This window comes from Mobula birostris, chromosome 5, assembly GCF_030028105.1.
Source record: "Mobula birostris isolate sMobBir1 chromosome 5, sMobBir1.hap1, whole genome shotgun sequence".
Lineage (NCBI taxonomy): Eukaryota > Metazoa > Chordata > Chondrichthyes > Myliobatiformes > Myliobatidae > Mobula > Mobula birostris.
Genome location: NC_092374.1, coordinates 69,765,837 through 69,781,452, shown reverse-complemented (window position 1 = coordinate 69,781,452; position 15,616 = coordinate 69,765,837). Strand labels below are relative to the sequence as shown.

General features: G+C 37.9%; 1 protein-coding gene across 1 annotated transcript in view; it reads right to left on the bottom strand.

The window, feature by feature from the left end:
- LOC140197765 (choline transporter-like protein 1) overlaps positions 1-15,616 on the bottom strand; it is a 95,667-nt gene that overhangs the window by 33,784 nt on the left and 46,267 nt on the right. The window contains exons 5-6 of the mRNA XM_072258198.1: positions 9,534-9,621; positions 6,430-6,596 (exon numbers count right to left, since the gene is read on the bottom strand). Of these exons, the coding sequence (XP_072114299.1) occupies positions 6,430-6,596; positions 9,534-9,621 (255 nt within the window). The remainder of the gene's footprint in view (positions 1-6,429; positions 6,597-9,533; positions 9,622-15,616) is intronic.

Sequence of the window (15,616 nt, the reverse complement as noted above, 5' to 3'; positions counted from 1 at the left end):
CAGACGGGGTGATCTGAATATCTCAGAAACTGATCTCCTGGGATTTTCACACACAGCAGTCTCTAGAGTTTACAGGCAATGGTGTGAAAAACAAAGAAAAATCCAGTGAGTAACAGTTCTGTGGGTGAAAACACCTTGTTAATGACAGAGGTCAAAGGACAATAGCCAGACCTGTTCAAGATGACAGGAATGCAACAGTAATTTAAATAACTATGCGTTAGAACTGCAGTGTGCAGCAAAGCATCTCTGAATGCACAACACAATGAACCTTAAAGTGGACGGGCTACAAAAGCAGACCACAAACTTACACTCAGCGACCATGGTATTAGGCACATCAGGTGCAATGCTATGATATCAACAGTGACCCGGGGTCAATTCCACCACTGTAAGGAGTTCATACATTCTCCCTATGACCACAGGGTACCTCTAAATAACAGTCAAATAAAAATTTGCATCAAATAACTTACGTCTTTGAACAAAACAATGAAACAAGACTTTGCTGTTGAGTTTTATCGTTTGACTCAGTACATACAGTATTTCAGGTGCAATGTGTATGACACAGTACATATCACACACACACATATATTACCACAAATAAACTAACAAATAATACAATATACTCCAGAAGATTGATATTTAGTACAAGGTGCATTTACAACACAAGTTAAAAGGTAAACAGTACAACTCCAGTGGCATTTCATATGTGATGTGACCTGGGTGGTGGCAGGGAGTTCAGTAGACTCATGGTCTGGGGGAAGAAGCTGTTTCTCACCCTAACTGTCTTTATCCTAATGTTATAGACAAAGATGTTGTGGGATGGATGGAAAGGATCCTTGACAATGCTAAGGGTCCTATATATGCAGAGCTCCCGATAAATATTTCAGATGGGTGGAAGAGAGATCCTGATGATCCTATCAGCAGTTCTCACATTCCTTTGTAGGGTCTTGAGGTCAGATGCTTTGCAATTCCCATTATCAAATGATAATCAGCTGGTCAGGACACTCAATGGTGTACATATAAAATCATGGGGGGGTGGTGCTTGCTACTCTCAATCTCCTCAGGAAATGGAGTTGCCGATGTGCTTTCTTGACTTGAGAGATGATGTTGAGGGTCCAGGTGAGATTGTTCGTACCTTATTAAACAATTGCACTTACCTCGGGTTATTACTTTACCATAACTTAACACTTTCCTTATTAAACAATTCTACAAACATTCAGGTGCAAATCAGTCCTAGTTTAAAAAAAATTGTTTTTCCATTCCCTCTCTGTTAATCTTCCACTGTTTGGCTGATACTCTCTTTGCCTTTCTTTCTCGAGCAACAGTTCCCTACTTCATCCTTTTCTGTCCTTTTCCCAAGTGCTGAAAGCAAAAGTAGCAGGAACTGCCATTTTAAAGAATTATTTTACAACTTATTTGAATTGCATATCACAGTGGGAGCTTCTTATAGTGTAACTGTTGTACATTCTTGGACAGGCAATTAACATCACCTTCATAATGAAAATATCCTGTGCTAAAAAATGTTCAGCATATACTTGAAGGTTCTGAAGTCAATACAGGTTTCAGACTTTCAATACAGTGAATAGCAAATACTGCTATTGATGCACTAGAAAAACTGAAGGGTGAGTCCATCAACTGACAAATTGTCCAACTCTGATGAATAGGAGTTTCTTTGCATTTCTTCATGAAAGAGTTTATTAAGACTATACAGATGCAAGCATGCCCACCTTGAACAGCCAAGTGCCTCTAGAAGGTGGCATCCATCATGAAGGAACCTCACCACCTGGGACAAGTTCTCTTCTCGTCAGGGAGGAGATACAGGAATCTGAAGACAGACACTTGATATTTTAAGTTTCTTCTCCTCTACCATCAGATTTCTGAATGATGCATGAACACTATCTCTTATATTTCTTATTTCATTGTAACAGAGTAATTTTTTAATATACTATACTGCTGCCACAAATAACAGATATCATGACCTATGTCAGTGACAATAAACCTGATCCTGATTCAGTTACATAGATGCCTGGGAATATTTTTGACTAGATGAAGAAGATCACTATTTCTAGCAATCTCACATTTTTAATCCAGACATTAGCAATACTTGATGAATAACTTTTAATCAAATACATTATCACTAAGTTACAGTGCTCCAGTTAGCTGGTGAGGGTCCCAATTCTCCTGCACCAAGTTTACAGGATATCATGTGGAAAATGTTCCTTTTAAAAAGGACAAAGGTCAAGGCACTTCCCTCCCTTCTAGGTGCTGCTTTAAATCCCAGGTCTGCACTGTGAGGACTGATGAAACCTGGGAAGGAAAATTGACCCGGGAAGTAGTATGAAGAGCTTTACATTCCAGTCCAGCACACACACCAGATGTGGTGCACAGTGAATCAGAACTGTTGCCTGGAGTATCAAGCTTCTGAAGAGAAAATCTTGTTAAGCTTGTCAGACCCGTCACTGCTGACATGGCTTCGAAGATCTGCCTCATTATACAACAATCTGTATTCACTCTGGTATTACTCAATGTAATCCCTCACCTTGCGAGACTTGTAAAAGTAATACTTATGTAAAGTAAGTCAATACAATTTTTTTCTGCCTACGGTACAAGCCAAATTTCTGTTCCCACAGTTCCATCCAGATTGAGACTCCCACAGCTTTGGTCAGCAAAATGACCTTAATTACACACACTGTACAAATGCAAAAATATTGACCTGAAAATTTGCAAAACTAAAATATTTAATGAGAACAAACTTGCTTGCAAATCCAAAAAAGATTTTTATGGAGCTAATTTTAGTGATTAATTTGTTTGAAACAATTTTTTTCACCAACAAATCACAGCTGCCCAACGTAATGTGTAGAAATACATAATTTCAGAGATTTAATTAGTTCACCCAAATGGTATCAAAGGTAAACTGCTATCCTTCTCTATTTATGACACTATATTCTCAGCACTTTTGTTTAAATTTACACCAAACAAGGCACAGCTGGAACTGCACACAATTTGGAAGTGTAAGTTAAACACAAAATGATGGACCCAAAAATCACACTTAATGGCAAATCTGCTTAAATCTTAGCTTTTAAGCATTTGACTGCATGACTCCTGAAGATCCCAAACATTGGTTAAAATGCAACCTTCAGCTCCAGTTAGTGTCAGCTTAAGAATACTCCCCCTATATCAGGAGTCCAAAGGCGCAGGCCCATTAAAATCACTGGGAACATGTAGGCAGAAGGATGCAACGCTCTATCAGATCAAAATCAGCAAGGTTAAATATGTTTGATCATGAATATGGGTATTTTTAGAACAAAAATTCTAAAGCGCCTTCATGGCTTAAGTTACATGGGGCGGCACGGAGGCACAGTGGTTAGCACAATGCTTTACAGTACCAAGGGCCTGGGTTCAGTTCCTGCCCCTGCCTGTAAAGAGTTTGTACATTCTCCACGACCGCGTGGGTTTCCTCTGGGTGCTCCGGTTTCCCTCCCACAGTCCAAAGACCTACCAGTTGGTAGATTAATTGGGCATTGTGAATTGTCCCATGATTAGGCTAGGATTAAACTGGGGATGCAACTCAAAGCAACAAAAAGGCCTATTCTGTGTTGTATCTCAATAAACAAACAAACAAACAAATAAATAAATGTTGACTGATACCTTCATTCTACTGCTTATGCGTGGCAGGGGGGAGTTGGGGGGGGTGCTTTGGGATTCTAACATTTAACTGTCATTCATTCTTTACAGCATTCATTCTTTACATTCATTCTGTATACAGTATACATCCTGAAAAGAACTTCAGGATGTATACTATATACATTTCTCTGACATTAAATGTACCTATTGAAACCTACTGAATGACAGATTAAATAATGAACCTGGGGTCACCACCTGAAAAGACCATAATGGAAGAGCAGACACCCTTTACAATCAAAGAGCCAGTGCTACACTGATCAGCCTTGACTGCCTGCCTTAGCAGGACTACGTGGGAAGAAACAAGAGACACCACAATGCTTCCACTCCATTAGAAGTCAAGTGGTACAGCTTTGGGGTGGGGGCGGGTGATTGTATGGGTGGTTATAAAAAGAACTGAGCAACACGATACCTGTTAGCCTTACTTAGATAGCCACAATTGTTCAGAAGCAGACCCATGATCCCTTGGACAAACAGTACTATGAATTAGTGCCAACTAATTCATAAATGCAAGTAAAATAAATATCTGGATTTATTTGCATGAGATTTACATTTTTTGCCTTAGAACAACTATTTCATTTCTATTTTATGTAGAAATCTTTAATAATCCCAAACTGCAAGATCCTGCAGGCATCCACAATACCACAACATCCTGAGTTTACCCCATTCGTATCCTTCTTGCTGCTAGGTTCAAGAATGATAACCAATTGTCTAAGGTTCCAGGACCAGCTTTCCCTATACTTTCATAATAACTATTGTAACTGAATCCCCAAGCAGCTTAGTTATTAGCCATCCTCTCTATATTCCCAAACATAGGAACAGTGAGAGCTAATTGAATGTAACCTCAATAGGATGAATGAGAACCAGTTTCATGATACTTAATCTTTAGCTGTCCAGAGCTAAAAATTACTTGAATCTGTTTATTCTGCATTCTAAATGTCAGCTGGTTTGTAATATTATTAGTTATTTAATAGAAGAGTTGGGGGGCCAAATGAGTACTGAGAGCACTAGAGTTCAGCATTTCTGGCTAAGTCAACAAATGAAGCTTGATTCCCAAGCATTTGAGCTTCTGTCAAAAGTAGTCCTTTAAGAAGGAGAGAAAATAAATACGAAACCAATAAACACATAATATGCATGAAGTGCAGTAAGTTAGCAATTATCAAAAGGGTGCAAATTCCAAGACCCCAGAAGCAAATGCAGGAGCAATGGAAAACCAAATGGGAAAAGCTTGACATTTAGAGAGGATCTGTCTTTCTCTTACAACAAAATCTTTACTCTCAATATATAATTTGTGCGCTGCAATGCCTTTGATTTCAACTTGACAACACTCAAAACTGATTCTGCAATACAAAGATTCACTTGCAAGGACTCATGATCTCAGTTTATTTTTTTTAATTGCAGTTTGTCTTTTTTGTACATTGCTTGTTTGTCAGTCTGTATGCATAGTTTGTTGGAAATTCCATTATTCTTTTAAATTGCTTTATTCTTTTTTATAAATGCCCACAAGAAATTAATCTCAAGGTTGTATATGATAACATACACGTACCTTGATAATAAGTTTGTTTTGAACTTAAACTGTACTCCGCCAAACAAAAGCATCAAGTGCAAATAAAATGGGCATCCACTGAAAACAAAGGAAGAAGAACTCTCTCTCTCTGGTATTCTGGTCCTTATCAAAACAGACCGAAAGATCATTATCACAATATTTGTGGAAGTTAAAATTGACTGCAATATTCCCCATATAACTAGTTCAAATGTATTAGGTGTCAAAGATTCAAAGAACATTCATTATCAAAGTATGTATGTGGTCTACAACCTTGAAATTCATCTTCACCACAGACAGTCATGAAACAAAGAACCACGGAACCCATTCAAAGAACATCAACCCCTCCTCCCCCACTCGCAAATTGCAACAACAAAAAGACTGGAAACACAGAATATAAAACACAAAAGGCATATTTTAGTACAGTTCAGCTCAACCTACATTATCTACAGGCTACCAATTTCAAAAATCTCCCCATTTTTGTAGCAAAAAAAAAGCAATCAGAATTAGATCAAGAAATAGAACACATCATAAAAACTGAATTTGAGTCCCAATCTACAATCTGCATCAACTAAACCTTGCTCCTTGTCTATCCCTGTGAGACAATAAAGTTATGAAAGGCACTTTATAAATGTTAACAGTCATTGTTTAGCAAAATTCTTCTATCCTATCTTTGATACTAATTCTAATAATACAAATCGGTATTAATAACCCTTTCAAAGCATTTAAGTTGATGGAAATCCAACCCGAAGAGTAACAAAGCCACTCTCAATTCTTTATACAGAGTTCTATATAATTTTTATTATAATGCTGATCCATCCTATCCCAACTTACGAAATAAGACTGAATTAGACTTTTCTACAGCATATCAAAGTATCAGAAGATTCTACATTCCCAGTTGAAGGTCTAACAAAATTACTTGTGGTGAACAAACAAAAAACAAAGAAAGTGGCTTTTGAGCTGGAGAGAATACATGCATATACAATGTCAGTGGTTACTCAGAATTTCCCTTTACTTAAGACTCATTTAAAATGTCAAGTTTTCCTTTTTAGGAAAAAAAGAGAATACGTTTTATTCACGGGCAAAATAATTTGTTAAACATACCAATGCACATGCTCAAATTACATTATTCAATAACATAACACCACCTTCTCAAAATGTTTCTTTTCAAAAAAAAAACAAAAATGTATAGATTCAAGAATCATTACCTAGAGACATTAAGCAAAGTCCCACTATAATTTCTTTGCTGGTCATTACTCCAGTAATCACTCTCTGCAACACACTATTGTAACTGATGAAGGTGGTCAGAGCCTTAATATTGATTTTGCAGCCACCATCCACTGGGACACAACGATGGAAGAATGGCATAGGTTTACTAGTGTAAAACAAAAAGACAGGAAAAATGGAATGTCAAATTAATATCAATAATGGAGATGATGACAATGATATTCATGATTATATTTTTAATATATTAATTTTCAAATGACAAATCAAATTGAGTATCGATTGTGCATATACATTTCACATTGATAATGCACTATGCAAACTATACTAGCCAATTCAAAGTTCATTAAATTTTGCTTTTATTGCACTGGGAGGTGGTAGCATACAAGAATACATTTTAAAGCAGTTTATAAACCTGTCAAAAAGCACATTAAAATCTATTTCCTTATTTATGTAATATATATATATATATTACATTTTCACATCCATTATTAACTATATTGTTTAACAAATTTCTTTCATTTTTACAACTCTGTTCCATTCACACATTTATCCTATAGATTCATTAGATGCTAACTGCAGGCACTCTGCAATGTAAACTTCATTTGCTATTGCTGTCATTCCAGAACAACATAAGAATATGGTCTTGAAGCAATTTTGTGCTCTGCACTCACTTCAAAAACCAAAATACTTCATCTTCTCTTTTCTCTTTTAACCGGAGTTATAAAAGATCCACTAAGCAACTGTACTGTGATGAAACTTAACTAACAATGTACCAACCTAGGTACTGTTATTTGTATTTTAGAGCAACTGAGCTACAGCCAAAGCTCAGAAAGAAAGCAGATTGCATGCACAGACATTACTAACTGAATATTAAAAAGGGCAAAGCAGAAAACAAGTCAAAATATCCCCATTTTTATGGATTAAGTACATTAATTGACTGCTATGATGTTTAATGGTTCCAACAGAAGCAAAAGCAATGTTACTGAAATAATGAGGGTGGTTGGATCACAATGACCAAAACACATTATACTGATAGACAGACAGTTGATTTCCAACTTGCCACTGCTTCACACACTGGAAGTTTTGCAATACTGACATATATCCATGGACAATATTTTGGTACTGACAGCAGCAGCATTTAGATTCAACATAATTTTGGAAAATTTATGCCTTAAATAGGTTGTTTTCTATACTGCTTCACACAGGTTTTGTATGGCGAGATGGTAGACAAAAGCCATTACAGTGCAAAGGATAATGTACCAAAATGTTCTAAAGGAGCCAGATTGTATGCTGTACCAAAAACATGTTAATAAACCACTATTAATAACTTGGATGAAATAACAAAAATGATTGCTACCTCAGACACTATCACAGAAATGAACGTAATCAGTTTAGGTAATCCAAATCGCCACAGGCTCAATCCCAGGATAGTTGTTTCATAAATGCCAATACCACACAGAGCAGCTAACAGTGATTCAATAAGCCACTGTAATTTTAGCTTGCTAATTACAAGATTCCCAATTGCTTACTTTATAACAAAATCCTTCAATATTAAAATATTGCGCTACCTCACCATTGTCACACAATACTCCCTTGTAACTCACATGCAATAAACCTGGTGATCATGAAACGGAACATTAATCCTTATGTCTTGCAGTTACTAAATTTAATACCTCACAAACTCAGAAAAAGCAAATATAAATAGAACCCAGGAGTGGGCCCTTCATACCCACTCTGTCATTCAATAAGATCATTGCTGCATTTAATCTCAGAACCACTTCCCTGCAGTAACACTGTACTCCTTTCATATTCAAAAGCCTATAAATCTATTTTGAATATACTCACTGACTAAGCCTTCATAGATCTAGAAATTCATGACTCTCTAATTGAGGAAATGTCTTCTCATCTGTTCCAATCTACCACTTATTTTGACACACACGGCCAGAGGAAATTTCAACTCTGCATCTAGCCTGCCAAGATCACAAAAATACTTTGAATGAGGTCACTTCTGATGAAAATAGATCCATTCTGTTTAATTTCTCCTCATACAAATTCAATAATATTCTATGAATCAATTAAGAGGAAACTGGAGGCCCTTTAGCATTCTGTTGCTCTTACTACATACTGAAAGGTGCACATTTGATTTGACAGGAGAATCAGTTTGCTTATGACAGCTGGCTTTTCACACTAGCACAATTTGATTCAATTGGCTTATATCCAGCAAACTAAGAGTAATTGAAAAAATAATGTTGCAAAAGGAATGGGAAGTCATCGAACTGAGGAACATACTTAAGTATATGATAGCGTAATCAAACATCAGACTGAAAACTGAAGAAAAACAAGAGCATCAGTGGGGTTGGGGAATCTTTGGGATTGTGTATAGAACTATTCCCAAACAAGATCATAGGATGTTAAAAGTATTGAGCTTAAAAATATTAGTTTTCTTTTCAAAAAGAATAAAATAGCAGAAATTAAGTATCAGGCTGGAGATAAGAAAACACACACACAAAACCGTGGCAATGGTCTAAAAGAAATGGTGATGATGGGATAGCAAAACAAATGTGCAAAGCAGCTAATCTTACCCCCAACATTTTGCATGCTTAGGGAACAGGTTATTGTGCGTGTCTGAAAGAAGGCTATCAAATTTCTAGGCCAAGGTACTTTACATTTAGCAGTAGCAACAATAACCTTGCTCACAAGCAGTGAAAAATAATGCAGAATTGCGAAGAAACCCAGGAATTAACACCTTAACAAAACAGAAGAACTTACAATATATCAAGATATTTCAATTATTAAACAGAAAATCATTCACAGTGCAGGACAATCACTTGAAAGGGCAAGGTACAGCAAGGCAAGGTACTGTCTTAACACAGGCAAAGGGGATTAGTATAGATATGCAAAAAGGGCAACAAGGGGCCTGTTTCTGTACAACTCTAAAGTTTTATGACGCATGAAGCATAATTGCTTGAATTAGAAACTACTCAAGCCTTAACTCAAATGAATAAAATACCTGATTCATAGCTTGTACAAAAGCCTTATAGTTAACAATAAAAAAAATTCTCCAGTTTAATCTGAATTTCCTCACCTTGATTTAACAGGAAGTTGAGGGCAGGAGTTTGAATTTTTTGGTATATACTGACTGGGATCCAGATCGTACAAGCAAAGGCGAGATCCTGTAACATAAACACAACATGGTGTTTCCTAATAAAAAATATTTAAGCTAATGTCATGCTGATTTAACTAATCAATATTAAAATCTTAAGGAAAATATATTAAGAATACAGGTATCAGACAAAAAGATAGTATTTGAATTGTTTTAGCTGAAAAATACTGCAAAGTAGAGAAACCAAAAATATGTTCAGGCCAAGTATTATGTGGTATTTCATAATGCAGACATCCCACCTCTCCTGGAAGATCTGGGAATCTCCTGCATATCAATAGTGGCTCCCTGACGCCCGGAAATTATATACAATATCCTGGAAGTAGATTTTTTTGAGAGGGAGAGGGAGAGCGAGCATCCTGATTGGTCTCTCTTCGTGCTAAGAGTGGTCCCCAATTACTGGGCTGTGAGGAAACAATATGATTTGGCGATATGTAATGATATGAGTGATTTGCACCTTTCCTCATTCCCTGTCGCGCACTGTTGAACTTGAACGCACACAAGATCATTACGCGCGCGTCATCCATGTCAGCGCGGGAAGAAGATCAACTCCTCGAGCTTGTAAATGACGGCGGGCTGAAAAGTTTGTTTGACATAACATCTCTGCCGGCATTCTGGATCAAAGTCAAGGCTAAATATCCTGAGATAGCCACAAAAGCACGGAAAATGTTGCTTCCATTTCCAACATCATATCGCTGCAAAGCAGAGTTTTCTGCAATGAATGCAACAAAAACTAAATTGCGGAATAGACTGGACATAAGGAACCCCCTTCGAGTATCGCTGTCTCCCATCACCCCTTGATGGGACTGTCTTGTTGAAGGGAAACAAGCCCAGGGCTCGCACTGATTCAGCGATATTGGTGTGTTACAATGATTTTATATGTTCATACAGGGAAAATATGTGCTGTGTGTTTAATATCCAAACATTACTTAAAACGTTATGATGCTATTGACTTATCACCTATATTCCGGTCGTGATTAACACCCCCGCCACCCCGGTTGGCCGGTCCGCAAGAATATTGTCAATATTAAACCGGTCTGCGGTGCAAAAAATGTTGGGTACCCGTGCTAAGTAGACCTATCAGTTTTCCCTGTGGGCGGGCTTTACAGTCGACCTCAAAAATAATGACAGTGTTGCTCACTGCACTGTTTGCAACAGTGACTTTTCTTTTGCCCATGGTGGGTTAAAATGTAAAAGACATGTTGCGGTGAGTTTAACAGGTGTCATTACAGCATAGCTAACGCTATTTAAGCTAGCTGGCTGGCTGCTAAGGAGCTACGCTATTGATGCCCTACGTGATGAGGCCAAACTCCCCGTAGACTTGCTTAAAGTTGTAATAGAATAAACATGATAATATAATATATGCACATATTTTAATGTCACATTTGCTGCATATACCCAACTTGGTTTACAGATTAGACAAAAATCACTAAACAAAGTATTACATACACCCTTGGAGGTCGACGGGCGGTGGGGGGGCAGGATATGGTATTGCGGGGTGGTGGGGGTGCTAACCTCCCTGAAATGGTGGTGATACCTCCCTGAAATGAGTTTTTGCAGGGTGGGATGTCTGATAATGCTTGACCAACACTACATTATGCTAAACTATCACCTAAATATTGGATATCCCAAGATTTATGCCACATACATCAAATAACTTTCTTGTTCCATTTTCTCTTGGTTTTCAGATTTTCTTCAGAGCATTGCTCTACATCAATAACTCTGTAAAATTGCTATCACAGCCCACCGAACCTTCAGATCCAAATCAAATAAAAAAACTCTTGTTTTACTCTCCACAGATAGTCTGACCTGCTAATTATTTCCAGAATTTTCTGTTTATGTTTTATTGGAAACAACTTTCATCTCTCTCAGTCCCTGATCCACGCCGGATTGCACAAAAGGGCTCCTTATACTTACAGTTGTGAGAAAAAAGTCTGTGAACCCTTTGCAATTATCTAGTTTTCTGCATTAATTACTCATAAAATGTGGTCTGATCTTCATCTGTCACAATAATAGACAAACACAATCTGCCTGAACTAATAACACACAAACAATTGTACTTCTTCTTGTCATTACTGAGTACACCATTTAAATAATCACAGTCTAGGTTCAAAAAGTATGTGAACCTCTGGAGTAATGCCTTCTACAAAAGCTATTTGAATTCAGGTGTTCCAATCAATGAGATGAGATGGGAGGTGTGGGTTGCAGAGATGCCCTGCCCTATAAAAAAGGCACACCAAGTTAGGTTGCTGACAGAGCCTGCTCTTCTCATAAAGATCTGTTTATGTGCACCATGCCTCGGTCAAAACAACGTTCAGAGGACCTTAGAAGAATTATAGAGATGCATGAAGCTGGAAAAAGCTACAAAAGCATTTCTAAAGACTTGAGTGTTCATCAGTGCACAGCAAGAGAATCTGCTTACAAATGGAGGAACACACACAAAATGCTGGAGGAACCCTTCGGCATGAAACATCGTCTGTACTTTTATTCCCACAAATGCTGCTCGGCCTGCTGAGTTCCTCCAGCATTGTGTGTGTGTTGCTTGGATTTCCAGCATCTGCAGGTTTTCTCTTGTTTACAAATGAAGGAACTTCAACACTGTTGCTACTCTTCCTAGGAGTGGGTATCCTGCAAAGATAACACCAAGACCACAACTTGCAAAATTGAAGGAGGTGAAAAGGAACCTAAAGGTAACAGCAAGTGACCGGCAAAAATCTCTTGGACTTGCTGAAGTCTCTGTTCATGTGTCCACTATAAGAAAAACACCGAACAAGAATGGTATTCATGGAAGGACACCAACAGAAGAAACCACTGCTCTCCAAAAAAAACATTGCTGCACGTTGCAAGGTTCAAAAGACCACCTGGATGTTCAATAACACTTCTGGGACAATGTTCTGTGGATAGATGAGAAAAAACATGAATTTTTTGGTAGAAATGCACACTGCTATGTTTGGAAAAAAAAGGGTACTGCACACCAACACCTCATCCCAACTGTGAAGCATGCTGGAAGGAACACCATGGTTTGGGGCTGCTTTGCTGCCTCAGGGCCTGGACAGCTTGCAATCGTAGAGGGAACATTGAATCAAGATATTTTACAGCATGTTAGGGTAGCAGTCTGTCACCTGAAGCTTAATAGAAGTTAAATGATGCAACAAGACAAGTATCTGAAACACAAGGGTAAATCAACAACAGACTGGTTTAAAAGAAGAAAATTTGTGTTTTGGAATGGTCAAGTCAGATTCTAGACCTAAACTCAATTGAGATGCTGTGGCATGACCTGAAGAGGGCTGCTCATGCAAGATATCCCAGAAATATTGATTAACTGGAACAGTTTTGCCTGGGGAAATGGTCTAAGATTTCTACTTGCCATTGTGCAAGTCTGATCAGCAGCTACAGGAATCATTTGATGGAGGTTATTGCTGCTAAGGTAGATTCTACCAGTTATTACATATGTAACCAGATGACCGCTGAATAAGATTTTTTATTGTTAAACTGCACTTACACATTTACCCTAGTAATGCTAAAATAGCTGCCTGAGCCTTTAAGAGAAAACGGTGATGTTATTTTGCACGGGTAGAGTAGAATAAAGAGTTGCCATGCTCTGAATAGAACTACGTCTGAGTGCTTTTCCCAGGCTTGGTGAGGAAAGATTTTCACAAGTAAATTGATCAGTGCTGGAAAAGCATGATTTTGTGATGTTCTTTATCAGCCTATGTGGGTAGGAAGAACTCATTTCAAGGTCTAACCTATATGTGTTTGGAAGTTAAGCACATGTGCCAAATAGTTGCCACTACTGTATTAGTTTTGTATATTTTGTTTTAGTTATTTTCATACTGCCTTCGTAACAATGGTGTGGTCCAAAATTAAGCTGAGTTTATAGAACAATATGATAGACTCTTGACCTGATAATCTCCCTCGTTATGATCTTGCACCTTCTCTGTAACTGTAACACATTGTTCTGCATTCTGTTTTTGTTTTACTTGTACTACCTTAATGCACTATTGTAATGAATTAATCTGTATGCATGGTAGGCAAGACAAGTTTTTCACTGAACCTCGGTACATGTGACAATAATAAACCAACACTCACAACACGCTGGAGGAACTCAGCAGGTCGGGCAGCATCCGTGGAAAAGATCGGTCGACGTTTCGGGCCGGAACCCTTCGTCACGACAGTTCCGGCCCAAAACGTCGACTGATCTTTTCCACGGATGCTGCCCGACCTGCTGAGTTCCTCCAGCGTGTTGTGAGTGTTGCTTTGACCCCAGCATCTGCAGATTATTTTGTGTTAATAATAAACCAATTTACCAAATTAATTTTACCTGTATTCTAAGACCATCACATAGCTTTGCTTCCCTTTCAATATGTAACATTAAAGCACGGATTGCACTTACAGCCAGATTGCTTCCCATATCCATGCAAACCTTAAACATTGTTTTAAAAAGAGCCGAGAATGATAATGGCATGGGAATGTGTGAAAAACAAGCAGGAGCAAAATAAGAAGACACAAAGGTGATTATAAGAGAAATAAATTCATCTTTTTTTTAAAAATTATATACAAAAAATACAGCAGGATAAGGAAGTAGCTCACCAAAAAGAGTTCAAGTAATATTCAGTGCCTTCAAAAAGTATTCAGCCCCAGAACTATTTTCAAATTTTACTGTCTAAATATAAAATAGACTATAGGATTTTGAGCTTATCTACAAAATACTGTGCATCATGTCACATCAAAAGAAAAATTCTAAAACCGGTCAATAATTTACTAAATATTTAAAACCAAAATTGTGAGGCTGAAAAAGTATTCACCCCCTTTGTAATTACAATGCTCCTCAGGTGTAATATATAGGTGTTACTTTACCAACTCACCAAATTTGTTGATGTAGAAAACTGGAGGATCATCTGTTTTCAATGAATTCATAAAAATAAATGCCCCGTCTCTCTGTAAAGTCCAACAGCATTGGGAGATTTTCAACAGACCAAACCAAAATGAAGATACAAGGGCATTCTAGACAAGTCAGGGACATGATAATGGAGAAGCACAAATCTGGGAAGAATACAAGACCATCTAAGAGGCACTGAACATACCTCAAAGCTCAGTATCATCCACTATGACAAAGTGGAAAAAATATGAAACCACAGGCACACTGCCTCAGTCAGGCTTTCCCTCAAAACTTAGTTTAAAATTGAACTGAAGAAGAATGGCATTTCTAAGAGAGGCTACTGTTAACGCTAGCAGCCACTCTAAGTGAGCTACAAGAAGTCAGTAGCTACAACTGGGGATTCATGGTTCCGCAATCTCTCAGGGCATTTATGGAAGAGTAGCCAAAAAAATAAAAAGCACATCCTTGCTCATAAAGACTTTGCAAACCATCACTTCGAAGATACTGTAAATATATGAAGATATTGTGATCGGTTGAGACTGAAGTAGAACTTTCGGGTTTCAACACCAAGTGGTACACATGACATAAATCTAATACTGTACATCAGCCAGGTAACACCATCCCTTCTGTAAAGTACGGTGGAGGTAGCATCATGCATGGGAATTCTTTTCAGCAGCAGCGCCTGGAAATCTGGCCAGGATTGACAGGATGATGAATGCTACTAAATACAGAGAGATCCTGGATAAAAACCTGCCAGCTTCTGACGGAAAGCTAAAGCTGGGAAGAAAGTTCGTCTTTTAGCATTACAATGACTCAAATCACACTGCCAGAGCAACCACGGAGAGGCTTCAAATGAAGAAGATTGATTTCTTTGATTGGACTAGTCAAGAGTCCTGACCTTAACCTGATCGAACATCTCTGGCAAGAACTCAAGATTGTTATCCGCTGGCACTCCCCAGATGACCTGGCACAGCTTGAGCAACTTTTCAAAAATCTTGCTCCATCATGTTGTGCAAAGCTAATAGAGACTTTTCCAAAAAGACCATCGACTGTAATAGCTGCGAGAAGTGGCTCAACTATGTACTGAGCAAAAGGGGATGAATACTTCTGAACTGCTGACATTTCAGTT